General features: G+C 35.7%; 2 protein-coding genes and 1 pseudogene across 18 annotated transcripts in view; 1 reads left to right on the top strand and 2 right to left on the bottom strand.

Annotated features, from left to right (window-relative positions):
* Positions 1-22,061, bottom strand: part of ANKS1B (ankyrin repeat and sterile alpha motif domain containing 1B) — a 1,111,154-nt gene that overhangs the window by 988,938 nt on the left and 100,155 nt on the right. The window lies entirely within an intron of this gene.
* LOC116592392 lies at positions 7,854-16,913 on the bottom strand (annotated as a pseudogene).
* OST4 (oligosaccharyltransferase complex subunit 4, non-catalytic) lies at positions 17,354-17,602 on the top strand. The gene has a single exon (XM_032346679.1). The coding sequence runs from the start codon at positions 17,354-17,356 to the stop codon at positions 17,465-17,467; it is 114 nt and encodes a 37-aa protein (XP_032202570.1). The 3' UTR covers positions 17,468-17,602.

Genomic DNA, 22,061 nt, shown 5'->3' with positions numbered 1-22,061 from the left:
CCTCTCTCGCTGTCTCTCTGTCAAATATTAAATCAATAAAAAATCTTTAAATTTAAGATTTAAGTTTAAATCTTTAAATTTAAAAATAAATTAATTTTTAAAAATACAATTATGTGGTCAATCTTTAATATTATAAGCGAAAATATGCAATGAGAAAAAGATATTCTCTTCGACAAATTGGTGTTAGAAAAACTGGACAGCTACATGCGATAGAGTGAAAATGGACCACTTTCTTACACTGTATACAAAAATAAACTCAAAATAGATTAAGGGCCCAAATGTGAGATCTGAAACCATAAAAATTCTAGAATAGAGCACAACCAGTAATTTCTGTAACATGATCACAGAAACAAGCAGTTGCATTTTTATACACGAAGAATGAGAAGAAAAGATTTTAAGGAGTTGATCCCATTTACAATCTCACCAAAAACTGTAAGATACCTAGGAATAAGCCTAACCAAGGAGATAAAGGATCTGTACTCAGAAAACTGTAGCACACTCATGAAAGAAATTAAAGAAGACACAATGAAATGGAAAAACATTCCATGCTCATAGATTGGAAGAAGAAATAATGTTAAAATGTGCTACCCAGAGCAATCTATACATTCAGTGCAATCCCTATCAAAATACCATTGACATTTTTCTCAGAGCTGGAACAAATAATGCTAAAATTTGTATGGAACCAGAAAAGATCGCAAATAGCCAAAGGAATGCTGAAAAAAAAAAAAAGACAAAAAACAAAGCTGGGGACATCACAATGCCTGACTTTAAGCTCTATTACAAAGCTGTGATCATCAAGGCAGAATGTTACTGGCACAAAAACACACGTACAGATCAATGGTACTAAATAGAGAACCCAGAAATGGACACCCAACTCTATTGTCAACAAACCTTAGACAAAGCAGGAAAGAATATCCAATGGAAAAAAGACAGTCTCTTCAACAAATGATGTTGGGAAAATTGGACAGCCACATGCTGAAGAATGAAACTAGACAATTTTCTTACACTATACACAAAAATAGACTCAGAATGGATGAAAGACCTAAATGAGAGAAAAAAAGAGAACCCCTCTGGGTAGTTCCTAACCCAACTCAATCCCTAGACACAATGAGAACCTCCCATCCTCAACAGATTCCATCCCAGACAACCCTGAAGAAGGGGAGAGGCTTAGGAAACTTAATTATATCATGTACCACCATCAAGCACACTATACCCAGACCTAAAACCCCCAAGAAATATACCAGAGATTCTGACCAAAGTAGTGGGTAGAAAAGCAATTATAAGAAATAAAAAGCATCAAAATTGTAAAGAAAGAAGAAAATCTCTTTATTTGAAAATAACATAACCATGTATATAGAAAACCTACCAAAAAAAACTACCAAAAAACCCCCACTAAAATTAAAATCTGTGTTTAATTAGAGAAATTATGTGAAAAGTACAGGGAATTCTTTGACCTATGTTTGCAATACTCCTATAAATATAAAATTACTCAAGACAAAACATTTTCAAAAAGAAATTTTCCTCCATGTCGCAGCTGGCGCGACAAATCGACCAGGAAAACGTGAGGGTTAAGAGGATGGTGAAAAGAAATTAAGAGACAAAGAGATGGGGGCAGGAGGGGCACTGAGGAGGATGTTCAACAGTGCTGATTTTATTCCACACCTGGTCTCTACATATAGAACTTGAGAGTTAACCCAACATATTAAGTGAAAAAAAGCAAACTGCAGAATATTGTGTTAATATCCTAATGCTGTACATGTATTAAGCCGTTTATATCCACACATTATTATTTCCATTGTATAAGATTTACATTAAAATAGAAAAATGAATGCAAAAAAACAACATTCACCTCTGAAATATCTGAAGGGTCAAGATTATTACATATTCACCTTCAAAGAAAAACAAAAAGGCAATAAAATACAAGGGGACAAAACACAGGTTTACTCCAGATTGTGAAGAGCCTTATAACATGTCAAGAAACTTAGTCTTTATTCTGCAAGCAACCTGGAATTAAGAGGGTTATCAGAAAGACACTAAGGAGGGGCGCCTGGGTGGCTCAGTGGGTTAAGTCGCTGCCTTCGGCTCAGGTCATGATCTCAGGGTCCTGGGATCGAGTCCCGCATCGGGCTCTCTGCTCAGCAGGGAGCCTGCTTCCTTCTCTCTCTCTCTCTCTCTGCCTGCCTCTCAGTGTACTTGTAATTTCTCTCTGTCAAATAAATAAATAAATAATCTTAAAAAAAAAAAAAAGACACTAAGGATCAGAAAGATAATCAGATCCGTGTTTCAGAATGAGAGTTCTTGTGACAGTTGGAAAGTGAACAGAGTGAACAAACTGGTGGCAAGGAGTCAGGCTAATATGTCAAGGAAAGAACAAAGAAATCCGAACTAATGTAGATAAAGTGGTGGAAAAAGAAGAGGGAGGAAATCAAATTGATATGTCTAAAATTTAAAAATATGGGAGAAGGCATGCGTAAGATAGGATAAGAGCAAATGAATGAAGTTTCTACCATTGATGAAATGCATGGATGACGAGATATTTCCATTAGAGAGAACTGCCAAGGGCAGTGGTGTCTTTTGGGGAAAGTCAGAATTCAGTTAAACTTAACTAGAACACTATGTTGCTCAGGAATACCTCAGCAAAGGATGGAAAAGAAATGAGAAAATACTGCAAATTAACTCAAACTATTTCTAAAATGCCCTGCGTGTTGTTATGAAACATTATAAAGAGCTAATAAGGGAGAAGCACATGGATGGCTCCGTGGGTTAAGCATCCAACTCTTAATTTCAGCTCAGGTCATTGTCTCAGGATCATGAGATAGAGCCCCATGTAGAGCTCTGTGCTCAGCAAGTAGTATTCTTGAGATTTTCTCTCTCCCTCTCCCTCATGCCTTAACCCTCACACTCACTCACATGCATGTGTTCACTCTCTCTCTCTCTCAAATAAATCTTTAAAAATAAATAAACAGTTAATAAGGGAAGATACTGATATTTATAACTAAAATAAGATCCAGGGTCCATAGATTTATTTGATTTACCCATTCCATTTTCAGTTCCCCATTATCAGAAAGAAACAAGAATTATAATAGCATGAATAGAAATCTCTAGTGCATGTCTGCTTTCCTAAATAGAATGGATGTGGATACACGTAATCTTTTTTTAAACAAGGAGGTTTAGCATAGAATTTTAGCATATATGTAAATATATTTGACTGCACCTATTGACAGAGCCTGTAGGCACATATCCATGTATCCACAGCACATTCACACATATTTGAAACACTACAGATAAGCAAGACCCAGAGATTCCAACTAAAAATTTAATTTAAAAAGTAAAACTTGTTTAAAAGCTTAAGCTTCATGCTAATGTTGTACTTCATTCCAACTTTTTGCAATGTGCTCCTCGTTTATCAATGATAATCTCAAATTCAAAAAGAGGACCCATATTAACATAAATCCGTTTTACAAAATTCATAAGTTTCTAAGTAGTTGTAAATGCTTATTACATATTCCCAAAAAGGGAAATTTATAGATCTTTGGTGTTAGTATAAAATACACTCAATTCCGCCTCCTATACTTATCAATATTTTAAATTCTGTTTGTGGGAATTCTTGCCCAGGATGAGTGCTCTGAGCCAACTGGAGATCCCCAATTACCATAGATTTAATTTGCAACAAACTGGATTACTATGTTTTAGGACAAACATAAACAAAGTGGGTTTTCTATAGAGCTTCCAAATAACCAGGACATTCATGAGTCAGAATGTTTTATTCCCTGAGCTTTCATATATTAGAGAAGAGTACTCATAAATAAACTGTAAGCCTGAGTTTCTTGGGCCAATTTTCACAAGTATAGTAAATAAGATTTAGGCTCAGCTATTCTACATATTGATCATTACACCCTCTACCAACATATGGGAAATATCCACAAGCAACGTAAGACTGTTTCAACTGTTCTTTTTAAATTTACATTCAATTAACTAACATATAGTATATTATTCATTTCAGAAGTAGAGTTCAATGATTCATCAGTCTTATATAATACCCAGTGTTCATTACATCACATGACCTTAATGTCCATCACCAAATTACCCCATCCTCCCATCCTCCTCCCTCCCAGCAATTTTCAGTTTGTTTCCGATTAAGAGTCTCTTACAGTTTGTCTCCCTCTCTGATTTTGTCTTGTTTTATTTTTTCCTTCCTTCCTTCCTCTATGATTCTGTTTTCTTAAATTCCACGTATGAGTGAGATCATAGGATAATTGTCATTCTCTGACTTATTTTGCATAGCATAATACCCTCTAGTTCCATCCACTTAATTGCAAATGGCAAGATTTCATTTTTTTAATAGCTGAGTAGCATTCCATTGTATATACCACATCTTCTTAATCTATTTATGTGTAGATGGATATCTGGGTTCTTTCCATTGTTTGGCTATTATGGACACAGCTGCTAAAACTTTGGGGTGCAGATGCCCCTCTGGCTCACTACATTTGTATCTTTGGAGTAAACACCTAGCAGTCAAGACTGCTTCAGCTTTTCTTCATTCTCATGTTGACTCCTGACACTTGAAATCACTCCAGGGTTCCAGATACTCAGACTCACAGAGAATGTGCATCAAATGCTGCAGGTAGGGTCAAAATATATAGAAATGGTCATCTGACACATCAGATAATTTCAAGCAATGCAAAACAAAGTCCCTTTTCTTTGCAGTATGAATCTTAATAGACTGATTCCATTTTTGGATGAACTGGACAGATATAAACATGATTTGGAGCACTCTAAATTCTGATCTCCACAGTGATGAAATAATTTTATTATCATGAGCTTCTATTATCACTAGAATCATCTCATGTGGATCAAATGTGTCTAAAATAGTGTGACCATACATGTACATTTAAAATTTCCAGTTAGGGGTGCCTGGGTGGCTCCCTTCAGCTCAGGTCATGATCCCAGGGTCCTAGGATTGAGTCCCACATCCGGCTCTCTGGCCAGCAGGGAGCCTGCTTCTTCCCCTTTCTCTGCCTGTCACTCTGCCTACTTGTGAACTCTGTATGTCAATTAAATATATAAAATCTTAAAAAAAAAAAGAAAGAAAGAAAAGAAGCTACATCTCCTTTAAAAAAAAAAAAGAAAAGAAAACTAGAGCATCTATTTCAACCTACATTCAACTTTCTCACTAGACCTAAAAGTATAAAACATATTCCTCCTAGCCCTCACTTCTCTTCTCCACCTGGATATATTTCATAAAAAATAAACCAACTGACAAGGCAGATTAATTTCTGATTTTGGTGGCAATTGTTCTTCTTATCCTCATTCTCTTCTTAGAAAACAATATTTCCAAAGTTACTATGGTAGGCAAAATAATGGTATCCCAAAAATATTCCATACCTTAATCCTTGGAGTATGTGTCTATGTTATGTTGCATGGCAAGGGGATTTCAGGCAGCAGATGGAATTGCTAATCAGCTGACCTTATCCTGGGTTTTTTAAAAGACTTTACTTATTTAGTTAATTATTTAGTTATTTGAGACAGAGAGCATGAGAGGAGAAAGTCAGAGGGAGAAGCAGACTCCCTGCTGAGCAGGACACCTGATGAGGGACTCAATCCTGAGACTCCAAGATCATGACTTGAGCCAAAGGCAGTCGCTTAACCAAATAAACCACCCAGGTGCCCCTTATCCTGGATTTTTTTTTCCCCCAAAACAACTGCATTGACTAGAACCACTAAAATAATGAGAGGATAATTCTTGTCTTGTTCATGAATTTTATACCATTTAATATGATGTTTGCTACTGGATATCTTTTGGCATGAAGTAAGCATTTGTTCTTTCAGTAATGAACAAAAAGACAAAGAATAGCATAATAGATAAAAAACACAGACTTGGAATTCAAACTGCAAAGTTCAGATGCTGGTTCCACCTGTAACTGCATGACCGTGGTAGGATTATGTACCCACTCTGTGCCTGTTTCCTTATCTATATAAAATAAGCGAATGAGTACTAGCTACTTCATAGGGATGTTAGGAAGAGTACATTAGACAGTCCATGTAGAGTGCTAGATCAGGGCCTAATACATATTAATCATTGTTTCTATAGAAAAAGTAATCCAGAATGTTCTTACTGTTTGTTAAATTTATTTGGGATATAATTCAGGATCATATAGGTTTTCCCTTTTAATACATTAACATATTCAATTCCTGGTAAGAATCATCTTTATGCTCCTGGAATTAAGTTTATCTTCCCACGGAATATATTTTTAAATATAATCCTAGACTGCTATTTATAATTTAGGATTATGCATCCTTATTCATATGTAAAATTGGTCTCCAGTTTTCTTACCTCTTTCATTTCAATTTTGGTATCAGAATAAGTAAACTGAAGAGTTTTCTGTCTTTTTCTAACCTCCAGAATAAATCAACTAATCTAGAAATCAAATTATCACTTGAAAATTTGAAAGAACATGTAAAATTACCTACAACTAGCACTTCTGTGGAGTACAGTCTAAAAATTTCCAGTGTGTTTATGGTTATTGATTTATCAGTACAGTCACCTAAGACGTGCATCAATATGTAACTGATATTTTTCTAGGAAGTCAATTATTTCCATTTGTTTTCTAATTTATTGATTAAAAACTAGATATATTTTTATATCTATTATCTTCTGTACTCGCAATGCTATCACCATTTTCATTCCTAATGTTCTGTATTATTTTTTTTCTTCAGGTTTGCCTAGATGGGTCTATTTTATTGTCATATCCAAAGATATAGTTAGCATTATTTTTATCAAACATCTACCAAATGAGTCATTTATTCATGACTTGTTTGTTTACTTAATAATTTACTACTTTCTGGGGTTTTCTTTGTATTTTGTTTTTTTGTTTGTTTAAGAGAGAGAGAGGGAGGGAAAATGCAGGCTCCATGCCCAACACGAAGTCTGATGTGGGCCTTGATTGCACAACCCTGAGATCATGACCTGAGCTGAAATCAAGAGTCAGACACTTAACTGACTGAGCCATCCAGGCACCCCAATTTACTATTTTCTGTTCTTAACTAAAACAATTCAACATACAACTTTTTATTATATCATTTTTTTAAAGATTTTATTCATTTATTTAACAGGGAGAGAGATCACAAGTAGGCAGAGAGGCAGGCAGAGAGAGAGGGGGAAGCAGGCTCCCCGCTGAGCAGAGAGCCCAATGTGGGGCTCGATCCCAGGACCCTGAGATCATGACCTGAGCGGAAGGCAGAGGCTTAACCCACTGAGCCACCCAGGTGCCCCTATTATATCATTTTCTTTAGTTGAATGCTTATTTTATTCTTTCCTATTTAAAAATAAAATCATTACAGGCTATGACTTTTCTACTGAGTAGAATTTTGTCCAGATCACTTAGGTTTTGACAATTCATATTTCATTTCAATTATTATACATGGAGTTTATAAAATTCAGTTTTTATTTCCTTTGTACCCTGAAAATTAATGTTTGCTTTTAAATTTACAAATGCTTAGATTTGTTGTCTTTTAAAAATATACTTCTAGTTTTACCACATTATAGTCAGAGGGTATAATTATTCAACTTCAAATTCCTTTAGATGTCCTTTGGAAACTAGTATATGGTTTTCTTATGTTACATGAGCACTAAAATGTATATTCTCTGTTCTTAAAGGTGGGATGTATATTTTTTAAACTTTCTAATTACATAATTCATACCATCCATAATCCTACCTTGTCTCTACTTCACCATCTAAATCTGAGAAATGTGGCCATACACAGTACTATCACTGTGATCAAACTTTTTATTTTCTTTTTTATTTACATTTCACTGAAAATTTTTTATTGGCCTTTTGGATACACACAGGAATTTATTTGCCAGGAAAGATAATCCCATCATAAAACCAGCATGTGACCTCCTCTTTGCTGATTCTGTGTTTGGCCCCAACACAGACTGTCCTGTGCTCGTTATTTGTGATGCTGAAAACTAGCCTGCTCAGAGTAGTACCACATGGAAATCTAGGCCATAGATACCGATGCCTGAGTCATATTTGATCCCCAGATCAATGTGTTCCTGGACCTCAAAACCAAGTTTCCAATATCAAAGAAGTTTTTTTTTTTTAAATAAATATTTTATTTACTTATTTTAGAGAGAAAGAGAGTGAAAGCGGATGCATGAGCTGGCGTTGGGGGGGCAGAGGGAGAGAGAGAATTTCAAGCACCCAGTAGGGTGCTTGATCTCATGACTCTGAGATCATGACCAGAGTTAAAATCAAGAGTTAGAAGCTTAGCCACAAAGGCACACCAAGAAGTTATTTTTCCTTAATTCATTCTCCTATACCTTTAGACTTTTCTCTAGGATTTCTTCTGCCTTGGCCCCATGGACTGTGCAGTGCACAGCAATTTTTTTCATTTCTCCTGATGCCAAAAAAACAAAGAGTGTATTTAGCTTTGGAGAACACAGGGGTCTGGCCTGTGAGCTGCTCCAGCACTTCGGCTGCCTCACTCAGTCTGTCTCCACTCTCCCCCACACAGATGTTGAGGCAGTGCCTGTGGATGTGAAGTTCCTGAATGGGGATCTCCTTTTCACCTTGATCTTGTCCAGGATGGAGAACAGAAAGACAAAATCTGTGATTGAACTGTAATCAAATATTCTTTGGGGCACTGGTAGCTTAGTCAGGTAAGCATCTGCCTTTGGCTCAGGGTCCTAGGATGAGTCCCACTGAGCAGGTAGTATTAGAAGTCCTAGCAACAGCAGTCAGACAACAAAGAGAAATAAAAGGTATCCAAATTGGCAATGAAGAAGTCAAACTCTCTCTCTTCGCATATGACATGATTCTTTATATGGAAAACCCAAAAGACTCCACCCCCAAACTATTAGAACTCATATAGCAATTCAGTAACGTGGCAGGATACAAAGTCAATGTACAGAAATCAGTGGCTTTCTTATACACTAACAATGAAAATACAGAAAGGGAAATTAGAGAATCAATTCCATTTACTATAACACCAAGAGCCATAAGATACCTGGGAATAAACCTAACCAAAGAGGTAAAGGATCTGTACTTGAGGAACTACAGAACACTCATTTAAGAAATTGGAGAAGACACAGAAAGATGGAAGACTATTCCATGCTCTTGGATTGGAAGAATAAACATTGTTAAAATGTCTATACTGCCTAGAGCAATCTATACTTTTAATGCCATTCCAATCAAAATTCCACCGGTATTTTTCAAAGAACTGGAGCAAATAATCCTAAAATTTGTATGGAATCAGAAGAGACCCCGAATTGCTAAGGAAATGTTGAAAAACAAAAATGAAACTGGTGGCATCACGTTACCTGATTTCAAGCTTTACAACAAAGCTGTGATCACCAAGAGGGCATGGTACTGGCATAAAAACCGACACATAGACCAGTGGAACAGAGTAGAGAGTCCAGATATGGACCCTCAACTCTACGGTCGAATAGTCTTCGACAAAGCAGGAAAAAATACACAGTAGAAAAAAAGACAGTCTCTTCAATAAATGGTGCTGGGAAAATTGGACAGCTATATGTAGAAGAATGAAACTCGACCATTCTCTTACACTGTACACAAAGATAAAATCAAAATAAATAATGTGGAATTTTAATGACACGTCATTATTTCCTCTTCATGACATTACAGAAACATTTCTTAATAACTGTTTTGTATCTGACAACCATATTATCAACAATGATTTATGCTTACTGGTTTTATTTTAACTGTGGTTTCTTGAAGACTCAATAAGATTTTATGATATATGGTTGCTATCTTTTACAGCCATTATCCATCCATTCATCTATCCATTGTCATCTGCACTGCCTCCATAACTTGGCTATTGTACATAATGCTAAAATAAACACAGTGGTGCATATTTCTTTTCAAATTAGTGTTTTTGCATGCTTTGGTAAATATCCAGTAGTGGACTTACCAGATCATATAATACTTCCATTTTCAATTTTTTGAGGAACTTCCATACTGTTTTCCACAAGGCTACACAGGTTCATTATTTCTACCAACAGAGCACATGGAATCCTTTTTCTCCACATCCTCTTAAATATTCCTTTCTTGTGTTGATTTTAGCTATTCTTACATGTGTGAGGTGCCTTGTCATTGCAGTTTTGATTTGCATTTTTTTAATGATGAGTAATGTTAAGCATCCTTTCATGTGTCTGCTGGTCATCGGGATGTCTTCTTTGGAGAAATGTCTGTTCAGGTTTTCTGCCCATTTATTAATTGGACTTTTGGGGGATTTTTTGGTGTTGAGTTGTAGCAGTTCTTTACACATTAGAGCTACTAGTCCTTCATTGGATAAATTATTTGCATATCTTTTCCTATTCAGTAGTTGTCTTTAGCTCTATTGTTTCCTTTGTTGTACAGAAGCTTTTATGTTGATATGGTCCCAACAGCTTATTTTTGCTTTTGTTTCCTCTGCCTCCGGAAACCTATCTAGAAGGGTGTTGCTATGGTCAATGTCAGAGACATTAATGCTTGCACTGTATTCTACAATTTTTATGGTTTCAGTTCTTTCAGATCTTTAATTTATTTGGAGTTTATTTTTTGTGTATGGATTAAGAAAGTGATCCAATTTCATTCTTTTGAATGTAGTTATCCAGTTTTCCCAAAACCATTTGTTAAAGAGAATATCTTTTTCCCACTGCATATTTTGCCTTGTTTGTTGAAGATTAATTGAAGATATAATCATGATTTCTGGGTTTCTTATTTTGTTCTAATGATCCTATGTATCTATTTTTGTGCCAGTATCATACTGTTTTGATTACTACATTTTCTATTCTGTCCTATTAATCTATATGTCTATTGTTGTGACAGTATACCATACTGTTCTGATTACTACAACTTTGTAATTTATCTTGAAATCTGGGATTGTGATTCCCCAAGTTCTCATCGTCTTTTTTCAACTGCTTTGGCTATTTGGGGTCTTTTCCAGTTCCATGAACATTTTAGGATTATTTGTTCTAGTTCTGTGAAAAATGCTGTTGGTATTTTACTAGGGATTACATTTAATGTGTAGATTGCTTTGGGTGGTATAAACATTTTAACAATATTTATTATCCTAATCCATGAGTATGGGATACCTTTCCATTTCATTGTATTGTCTTCAACTTCTTTCACCAGTATTTTATAAAGAGTACAGGTTTTAGAGAAGGAAGCAGGATGGTGGAAGAGTAGGCGACCTCATTTCATCTGCTCTCTTGAGTTTAGCTAGATATCTATCAAAACATTCTGAACACCTATGAATTCAACCTGAGATATAAGAAAAGATCTGCTGGAATTCTACAAGTAGAACAGCAAGCACTTTCTCCAAGACAAGAGATGCAGAGAAGTGAATCTGAAGGGATATATATACCTGAAGATAAAGCTGGGGAGGAGTCTCCCTAAGCCAGTTACCAGAAAGTGATATAGCAGGGGAGGACAAAATCAGAAATGTTAGAAATCTACTCCAGTGAGAGATATCCATGTCTGAAAGGTGCTCAGGTAGCAAAGTAAGGTAGAATCCTAGGTGGGACACTGTGGTCTCAGGATCCCCAGAGTCACAGAACAAACGAGGGTGCCTGAGCCAACAGAGTTCCCAAGCATTGGAGCCAGGAAACCAGCTGCAATCAGCTAGAGTGGGAGTGCGCTCTCAGCTTAGTTTGCCATAAACCCCAAACTGTATCACACTGAGAGACACTCTGTGTAGGAGCCCTGCAAAGGGCAAAAACATGGCAACCCTATGCCTTTTCCCCAAAGGGGTGGTGTGGTTGTGCCCACGATCTGGTGAACATTCTCTGGGTGGGGGCCCTGCAAAGGACAGAAATGTGGCAACCCTCCTCCCTCCCTCTGGAGGACAGATACAGGTGCACAACACAGGAATCTACAGAGTTTGGCACACACATAAGTGAGGACTGCTTTTCCCTGAGGGTTTAGAGAAGAGAAGGGTACCTGATCTTAGTTTGGGACTGGAGATCAGGGTGCACCATTTTTACTTTCATCATCTAAAACACTGTGGAACCCTTCAGGGAACAAAAGCCACACAGAACAACCCAAAGCAGCTCACGCTAAGCCTGGCCCCCTTGCAAGGGGCAGTACAACTGCGCCCAGGCAAAGACATCTGAGAATCAGCACAACACTCCTCTCTCCCAGAAGACCAGCTAGAACATCAGGTAAATACCAAGTTTATGGAGTACACAGAACTGCAAAACTCTAGCACTAGAGAAAAACTGTATATAGAATTTGAGGCTCTTTATCATGATTCTTTCATCTTTTAGTTTAAAATTTTCCTTTTTCCATTTCAACCAGTTACTTATTTTATCAACTCTTATTTTTAAGTCTTCTTTTAACTTTTATTTTTACCTTTACATTTTATAGATATAGTCTTCATTTTTTACTTTTACTGTATTATATAGATAGATACAGATACAGATATAGATATACATACTGCTTTCCTTACAATTTTGGGATTTAGTGTCTTCTAACAGACCAAAAAACACCCAGGACCAAGGGAATCACCCTGTTTTGTCCACCTGAGAGATTATATTCTCAATTCCCCCCCATTTTTTCCCTTTTTTTTTTAACCTATTCAGATTTGTCTAGTGTATATTACACTTGGATCATGATTGATACTTTTGATTTTGTTATCTCGTTCATCCAGTCTTATCTGGGCAAAATGACAAGGAGAGGAATTCACAACAAGGAAAGAACAAGAGGTAATACTCCTGTAACAGATCTAATGGACATGGATATAAGTAAAATGTCAGAACTGAAATTTAGGATAGCAATTATAGTTACTAGCTGGGCTTGAAAAAAGCATGAAAGGCACCAGAGAATCTCTTAGTGCAGAAATAAAATCTAATCAGGCCAAAATAAAAAATGTTTTAACTGAAATGCTGTCTAAAATGGTTGCTCTAACGGCTAAGTGTAATAAAGCAGAAGAGTCACTCACATAGAAGACAAGGTGATGGAAAGGAAGTAAGTTGAGAAAAATCAAGAAAAACAACTGATGGACTGTGAAGAGAAGCTTCAAGAAATCAGTGATAGCATAAAGTAAAAAAATATTAGAATTACTGGAGTCTGAGAGGAAGAAGAAAGAGAGGGAGGGAGAAAGAGAGGTAGAAGGTATATTTGAGCAAATCATAGCTGAGAATTTCCCTAATCTCGGACAAAGCAGGAAAGAAGATACAATAGAAAAATACCAGTCTCTTCAATAAATGCTACTGGGAAAATTGGGACAGCTACATGCAGAAGAATGAAACTGGACCATTTCCTTACCCCACACACAAAGATAAACTCAAAATGGATGAAAGACCTAAATGTGAGACAGGAATCCATCAAAATCCTAGAGAAAAGGGCGCCTGGATGGCTCAGTGGATTAAGCCGCTGCCTTCAGCTTGGGTCATGATCTCAGGGTCCTGGGATCGAGTCCCACATTGGGCTCTCTGCTCAGCAGGGTGCCTGCTTCCTCCCCTCTCTCTCTCTCTGCCTGCCTCTCTGTCTACTTGTGATCTCTATCTGTCAAATAAATAAATAAAATCTTTAAATTAAAAAAAAAAAAATCCTAGAGAAGAACACAAGCACCAATCTCTTCAACCTCGGCCACAACAATTTCTTGCTAGACATGTCTCCAAAGAGGCAAGTTCCAACTATTTAAAGAATTAATACCTGTTCTTCTCAAATTATCCCAATGTTATTTTTTGGTGCAACTGTAAATGGGATTGCTTTCTTAATTTCTTAAGAAATTTCTGCTATTTCATTGTTAGTGTATAGAAATGCAATGGATTTCTATATATTGATTTTGTGTCCTGTGATCTTACCAGATCCATTTATCAGTTCTAGTAGGTTCTTGGTGAAGTCTTTAGGGTTTTCTGCATATAGTGTGTCATCTGAAAATAGTGAAAGTTTTACTTCTTCCTTACCAATTTGTATACCATTTATTCCATTTTTTTTTTTTTTTTTTTTGGTCTGACTGCTGTGGCTAGGACTGCCAGTACTATGTTGAATAAACTTTGTAAGAGCGGACATCCTCATCTTGTTCCTGACTTACCAGATAAGTACTCAGTTTTCCCCCAACAAGTATGTGTTAGCTGTGGTTTTTTCATATATGGCCTTTATATGTTGAGGTATGTTCCCTCTAAACCTACTTTGTTGAGGGTTTTTATCATGAATGGATGTGGTACTTTGTCAGATGCTCTTTCTGCATCTGTTGAAATGATCATATGGTTTTTATTTTTTTCTCTTACTGATGCAATCGTGTTGATTGATTTACAAATACTGGACCACTCCTGTTTCCTGGAAATAATTGTAGTAAATAATGCTTTTACTGTGTTATTTAATTCACTTTGCTAGTATTTTGTTGAGAATTGTTACATCAATGTTCTTCAGAGATACTGGCATATAATTGTCTTTTTTTGTAAAGTCTTTATCTGGTGTTGATTTCCAGGTAATGCTGGCCTCATAGAATGAATCTGGAAGCTTTCCTTCTAACTATTTTTTGGGATAGTTTGAGAAGAACAGATATTAATTCTTCTTTAAATGGTTGGTAGACTCCTATACTGTTGATGGGAATGCAAACTGATGCAGCCAGTCTCAAAAACAGTATAGGTTTTTCTCAACAAGTTAAAAACAGAACTACCCTTTGACCCAGGAATTGTACTACTAGGTATTTATCCAAAGGATACAAACATAGTGATTCAAAAGGGCACATGCACCCCAAAGTTTATAGCAGCACTATTAACAATAGTCAAAGTATGGAAAGAGCTCAAATGTCCATCAGTTGATGAATGGATAAACAAGAAGTGATGTACACACACACATGCACAAGCATGCACACGAATATTACTCAGCCACCAAAAAGAATGAAATCTTGCCATTTGCCATATGTGGATGGAATTAGAGTGTATTATGCTAAGTGAAATAAGTCAGTCAGAGAAAGACACCATATGATTTCATTCATATGTGAAATTTAAGAAACAAAGTAGATGACATAGGGAAAGGAAAGGAAAAATAAGATAAAGACAGAGAGGGAGGCAAACTGTAAGAGACTCTTAACTACAGAGAATAAACAGGGTTGCTAGAGGCGAGGTATATGGGGAAATGGACTAAATGGGTGATGAACATTAAGGAGGGCATTTGTTTTGATGAGCACTGGGTGTTATGTAAGTGAAGAATCACTAGATTCTACTCCTGAAACTAATACTACACTATATGTTAACTAACCTGAATCTAGATAAAGTTTGAAGAAAAAAAATAAAAATAAAAAATAAAAAAATTAATGTTTGGTAGAATTCACCTATGAAGCCAACCACCTGGCCCTGGACTTTGTTTGCCGGGAATATTTTTTAAAGATTTTATTTATTTATTTGAAAGAGAGAGAGAGAGAATGCAAGCACAAGTGGAGGGAGGGGCAGAGAGAGAGGGAGAAAGAGGCACCCCATTGAGAAGGAAGCCCAACATGGGGCTCGAGCCCAGGACTCTGGGATTGTGACCTAAGCCTAAGGCAGGTACTTAGGCTTAGGTCACCCACTGAGCCACCTAGGCACCCCATTTGTTGGGAATTTTTAAATCCAATTTCATTGCTGGTAATTGGTAATCAATCTTCAATTTTTCCATTTCTCCTGCTTCAGTTTTGGTAGATTATGTGATTCCAGGACTTTATCTATTTTTTTCTAGTTTGTCCGATTTGTTGGAATATAATTTTTCAGAATATTCTCCTATAATCTTTTGTATTTTTGTGGGGGCAGCTGTTATTTCTCCTCTTTCATTTGTGATTTTGAGTCTTTTTTTTTTTTTTTGATGAGTCTTGTTAAACATTTACCAGTTTTTTTGTTCTTTTCAAAGAACCAGCTCCTGGTCTCATAGATCTGTTCTTTAGGGGTTTTTTAGTCTATTTCATTCATTTGTGCTCTAATCTTTATTATTTCCTTCTTTCTACTTATTTGGGATTTTGTTTGTTCTTTTTCTAGCTCCTTTACGTGTAAGATTAGGTTGATCATTCCAGATTTATTTGTTTCTTAAAGTAGGGCCTGCATTGCCATAAACTTCCCTCTGGGAACTGCTTTTGCTGCATCCCAAACATTTGGACCACTGTGTTTTCATTTTCATTTGTCTCCACGTATTTTTTTGTTTATTTCCTCTCTGATTTCCTGGTCAACCCATTCATTGTTTAGTAGCATGTTATTCAAGCTCCAGGTATCTGTGTTCTTTTCAGATTTTTTCTTGTGCTTCATTTCTCGTTTCATAGCATTTTTGTCAGAAAAGAAACATGGCATGGCTTTAATCTTTTTGACTTTGTTGAGGCTTGTTTTGTAGCCTAAGGTGTGATCTATTCTGGAGAATGTATCATGTGCACTTGAAAAGAATGTGTGTAGTCCGCTGGTTTTTTTGGTTTTTTTTTGTTTGTTTTTTTGTTTGTTTGTTTGTTTGTTTGTTTAAATTTATTTGACAGAGATCACAAGTAGGCAGAAAGGCAGGCAGAGAGAGACGGAGGAAGCAGGCTCCCCACTGAGCAGAGAGCCCTATGCGGGGCTCGATCCCAGGATCCCGGGATCCTGACCTGAGCAGAAGGCAGAGGCTTTAACCCACTGAGCCACCCAGGCGCCCCCCCCCGCTGTTTTAAAATAGAATGTTCTAAATGTATTTGTTAGATCCAATGTCATTCAAAGCCACTGTTTCCTTGTTGATACTCTGTTTGGATGAGATATCCATTGATGTAAGTGGAGAGTTACTATTAATTAAGATACTGATTCTGGTTCAATTTCATTTGTCCAAACAACTTCTTGAGGAATTTTGTCTGACATATTTGCCTTGATAATAGAAAAAATAGCTACACATGCATAAACCGAATGCATATAATAGAGTCAAAATTTTCTTTTTACCTTGATACTCAGAATATAGTGCTCCACTATCTTCAAGCATCTACCATTACAGTCAGGAAGACCAAGATCAATTTGATTATCTCTCCTTTTTAAACAGTACGTGCTTTTTCAGTCTTGATTCTTATAATATGATTTTTGTCCCCAGGATCCAGAAATTCCACCATGATATACCTAAGTGAACATCTTTTTCGTCCAATAATTTTGGTTAGCACTTTGCACACACTTTCAATTGAAAAATTCAAATTTGTATTCGTCTTGGGGAAATTTGTTTTCATTACTGTTTCCTTCACCTACTTTCTCTACCTTTCTAGAATATCTATGACTAGAATGTTAGATTACATATATCTTTTATTCCTCTAATTTCTCTCTTTGTGTTTTTTTCTGCCTTCTGAAACAACTATTTTAATCGTATTTTTAATAATTGGTTTATTTTTCAAAAATGTCCATTCATTGGAGCTAGTGCACACACTGCATCAGAACATGATCACAGACGTGCATCTCACCATCTTTACCAACATGCTGAACATGTCACCCTTCCTGCTTGTCATTCTCTATCACTTCGTTTCTATCAACAACCCCAAAAAGCAGGAATGAAAGTAGCACTTTTTTCACTCCAGAGTTCTAGGACTTAGTCTGAGGCAAAATGGAGAGTGTGAGGGGCCTTCACATTTCCCTTCATCACTCTACCCATTACAACATACAAAGCAACTATACCTATGTTGTTTTTTTTTTTCAAACAATTTTTATTTCCTCAAAGTCTTCCTTAACCCTATGGAACAAGAAGCTGTCACTGAATAGGGCCCAGCATTGGGCCCTATTCTTTTCTATTTCCTCCCCCCTGTATAAAAATATAGATTTTTTAAAAAGAGCCCATTCGGGCGCCTGGGTGGCTCAGTGGGTTAAGCCACTGCCTTCGGCTCAGGTCATGATCTCGGGGTCCTGGGATCGAGTCCCGCATCCGGCTCTCTGCTCGGCAGGGAGCCTGCTTCCCTCTCTCTCTCTGCCTGCCTCTCCATCTACTTGTGATTTCTCTCTGTCAAATAAATAAATAAAATCTTTAAAAAAAAAAAAAAAAAGAGCCCATTCATTGGAGTTATTATTTTTATGAACTCTTTCTTTTCTCTAATATTTATCCTAAGTCCTTAGTAACTTGAAAGTCCCATCTTCTCGCTGTAGTCTTTATTTTAAATGTGCAACTTCAAAGTAAACCAAATTCTCTATCATCTAACTCAATTTTCAATACACAAAACATATCAATAATGTTAGGTTTTTATAAATATAGAATAGTTTTTTCTGTCTTCCTTTTTAATCCCCACAAAATAGTTGAAAGCATTTTACAATCTCAACCAGAAATACCACAATTACATTAAGTGACTCAAGGAAAAGAGTTAATTTTGTATGAATAGATTAAATTTGCTTGATTGCTCTTTTTCAGTGAAGATTGTGTTAATGTCGAGTTCAAAATTGATAGCTCTATTTGTTTTTGGTAAATACATATGGGGAAAATTTCTTAGCTAGTTCAATATACTCTAAATCAGCCACAAATATAAACATTAGTCCAAGTTCCCCACAAATAAATAAAATAAAATATACCTGATAAAAATCCAAGAATTAGTATTTTGAAAATTAAAGAATACAAGAGATTCAATAAAATGCTCTTCCTTTCCAACCCCTTTTGTTTGACTTTCCATAAAAATCTGTACTAAGACATCTACATTTTCACTCTAAGCATAAATTATAGTTTTCCAGGACAACAACCAAATATTCTGAGTAGCTGCTCTCCAACCTCCATATTTTCCAGCTCCAGAAACTAGTTCTGTGTAGAATAAACTTTTATACTTTTTTATCCTTACCATTTGAAACCTAGAAATCATCAGAATACAGATGGTCTTTTATGTTAAAAAGAATGAAAACAAGTTGAGGAAAGTCTTAACAATTTCAGAAAATTCTTATCTAAAATACCTATTCAGAAGATTAGATGCCTCTTCCACCACATACCCCAATCTCCAAACTCTTCCAGTTCAAATTTTCCAAATTAAGTTTTCCACCCTCATCCTACTCCAAATGATGATCACCAAGATGAAATCAGGACGTAAGTAAAAACAACCTAAGTATTACTATACCGTCTATTCCGTTTCACAAATCTAGTTATACTAATCAAGAAGGAGATACTAAATATCTAAATAAATTTTTTTTAATCTTTAGAATATAGATCATTTATATTATGATACCCTTGGGAGTGATTTGGGCAAAAATACTTAGTAATTTGAGAGGGGTGGAACACTCTTTCTAAAGAGGTCACAAGTTAGTAAATAATAGGAACAATGACAACACTAATAATGCACTATCTCTTATAATGAAAGATGTTACTAAAATGGGGTAAAAGGCATACAGTTAGAGTAATAATATTTCACTACCAATCTTACATACAGAAAACCTTTTGCAAGACCATTAAGCCTGTGTCAAAGAATATAGTAGTGGTTTTCAAATTGTTCTTCAGAACCTCTCAGTCCCACATTCTGAGACTACTCTGCTTCATTCAGATTGCTATTTCCTTCATTCACTTATGCATATAATAAATACTTAATAAAATGCTTATTCCATGCATGTACTGTGGTTAACTAGCACCTTCTAGGATCACACTTACGAATATAAGGGAAATAATCCCTGCCCTCAGGAAACCTAGTCTAGTCAAGAATACAAGTATCAACCAATAATCAGACAAGTCATTAATTAGTGGCCATAGATAGAAATACTATAAAATATAAAAGATAGCTATATAGTGCTACAGAAGCATATAACAGGGAGTTTCTGGTGAGTTTTATCCATCTTAACAGTTTTCGCATAGATTTTAGCTAAATAAAGGATACCTGTTCCCAAACTGCCAAAATATTGTAAGCTAACCTGGCACTTCTGGTGTCAATACAAAATCTACTCTGATGCCCTACTTTATCATGACACTGATTCAAAAAGGCCACAGATGCATCTATTTAGGTATCTTAAGTATCTCTAAGCACCAGATACTATCTTACATGCTTTAGGACTAAAAAGGAACATTCACTTAGGAAATATCTCAAAATATTTAATTGAATGTCTGATACACAAGGCATTGAAGACTGTTTCCATATAAGAATTAGTTTCCAGGGGTGCCTGGGTGGCTCAGAGGGTTAAAGACTCTGCCTTCGGCTCAGGTCATGATACCAGGGTCCTGGGATAGAGCCCCGCATCAGGCTCTCAGCTCAGCAGGGAGCCTGCTTCCCCCTCTCTCTCTCTGCCTGTCTCTCTGCCTACTTGTGATCTCTGTCTGTCAAATAAATAAATAAAATAATTAAAAAAAATGTTTCCAGCATCTCTCAGAAAAACTGATAATTTTTTGAATTGTAAATCTCCCCTCAAAAAGAAAAAGCAGTCTAGAAATAAGGAAAATCAGAACTAAAAAATGTATTATAATTCTGCTGTGAGAATTAAAGCTTAACAACATGGAGACATTACTGGTTAAAAGAACATACAGATGTCAAGCTGGCAACCAGAACAGTAAGTGCTGACACAACACAAGGAGTAGAAGGTTAAGATCAACATTTCTAGGAACCAGGGCAGGCAAAAATAGAAGAAAGAGGGTCACAATTTCATTGGTCAATCTTGTTTGTAGCTGTTGTCAAGTTAAATGTGTGTTCATGGCCCTACTTGCGCTAAGAGTAAATCACTCCTGAAAACAAAATAAATATTAACATATTTATATCCATAAGAAACTTCATATAAATCCTATGAGTAGAATTTCAAGAAATAACAAGTTTTAGAAACAAAATAAGTCCTTACATAAGCAATTTGCCATGTGATTCTGTATTGTCTATTAAGCTTTACTAGGAAGTCTGCATATTATATAATTTGAAAAACCCACTAACTATTCACTGGTGTTTTCTAGTGTTTAAAAATATTCAGTGGAAGCTACACTTCTTTATAAATACTACTAAGCTTAGTATTTCATATTAATAGTATATGAATATACTATTCATATAGTATATGAATTTTAGATATTCATAATAATGAATATAGCATATAAAGACTGCTGTAAGTACTTTAAGAACAACTTATGCTTCCAGGAATTCCTAAGAATTTCTAGGAATTATGATTTCTTGTTCCTGAATCCCAAAGATTAATGTTTACTGGGAATCTGAAAACACTACTTGGACTCCCATCCTCTTTGGAGTTCTGAGTTTAGAAGAGAAACACGAACATGGATACTGAAAAAAAAAGAGTGTTACATGTGTTATGATGAAAGTCTACAATGAAAACACAAAGGCCAAAAACACCAGGATATATCAGCCTGTAAAAGTCTGGAGAAGGCTTCATTTAAAAAAAAAAAGAAAAAAGAAAGAAAAGAAAATATATTCCAGGTAGAGTAGAGGGAGGACTGTGCAAAGGCTGGGGTCATGAAAGTCTCTTAAGAATCTTAAGTAGTCTACTAATATGATCAAATATATATGTTAAAGAAAGAGCTCCCTGGAGGACACATGGAGAATGGTTTCCAAAGTGTCTGAGACTGGGGTTAATAGAACAATCAGACTACCACAATCATTAGGCACATTCCATAAACAAAACAACTCTATGCATTGTCAAAGATCTATTCATATTTGACCAGTGTAGAGAGAAATTTGTAAGAGAAAGTGGAAACAGATATATTAAGTTATAAATTGCAAAATAACAAATAATATTTTAGAGAATGATATTGATCTCTTCATATTTCACATAATCACTTAAAATAAAGGAAGAAAATCAGTATTTTAAAAAATCCTTAGTAGAACAAGTCAAATCATTAAGAAGAGCAATTTCTTTAAAAAGAGGTGTCTAGTTACCCTGTCACTGACCCTTCTCAAGAATCTAAGGACACCTTATTCGTTTTCTAAGTCTTATTACCCTCCTGATTCAGATTAACCTATAATTAATAATACAGAATCAATAGAACTATTTTTAGTTGTCTATAAGTACCTAATTGCTTTCATTGCTATTTTTCTTTCAGATTATATTTAGGAAAAGCAATTTATTATATGAACATCTATGAATCATAAACAGGATTAAATCTCTTATTTCTCCCTCTCCATCATCTCATTCTGTTAACCACAGTGTTATGCAGATTTTGTAAACAATTAAATCTGTTCACATGCAAACAATTTTGGTTTAATCATTAACA

Source organism: Mustela erminea, chromosome 6 (genome assembly GCF_009829155.1).
Source record: "Mustela erminea isolate mMusErm1 chromosome 6, mMusErm1.Pri, whole genome shotgun sequence".
Classification (NCBI taxonomy): domain Eukaryota; kingdom Metazoa; phylum Chordata; class Mammalia; order Carnivora; family Mustelidae; genus Mustela; species Mustela erminea.
Note: the sequence above shows the minus strand (reverse complement) of the source record. Positions and strands in the feature narration are given on the sequence as shown.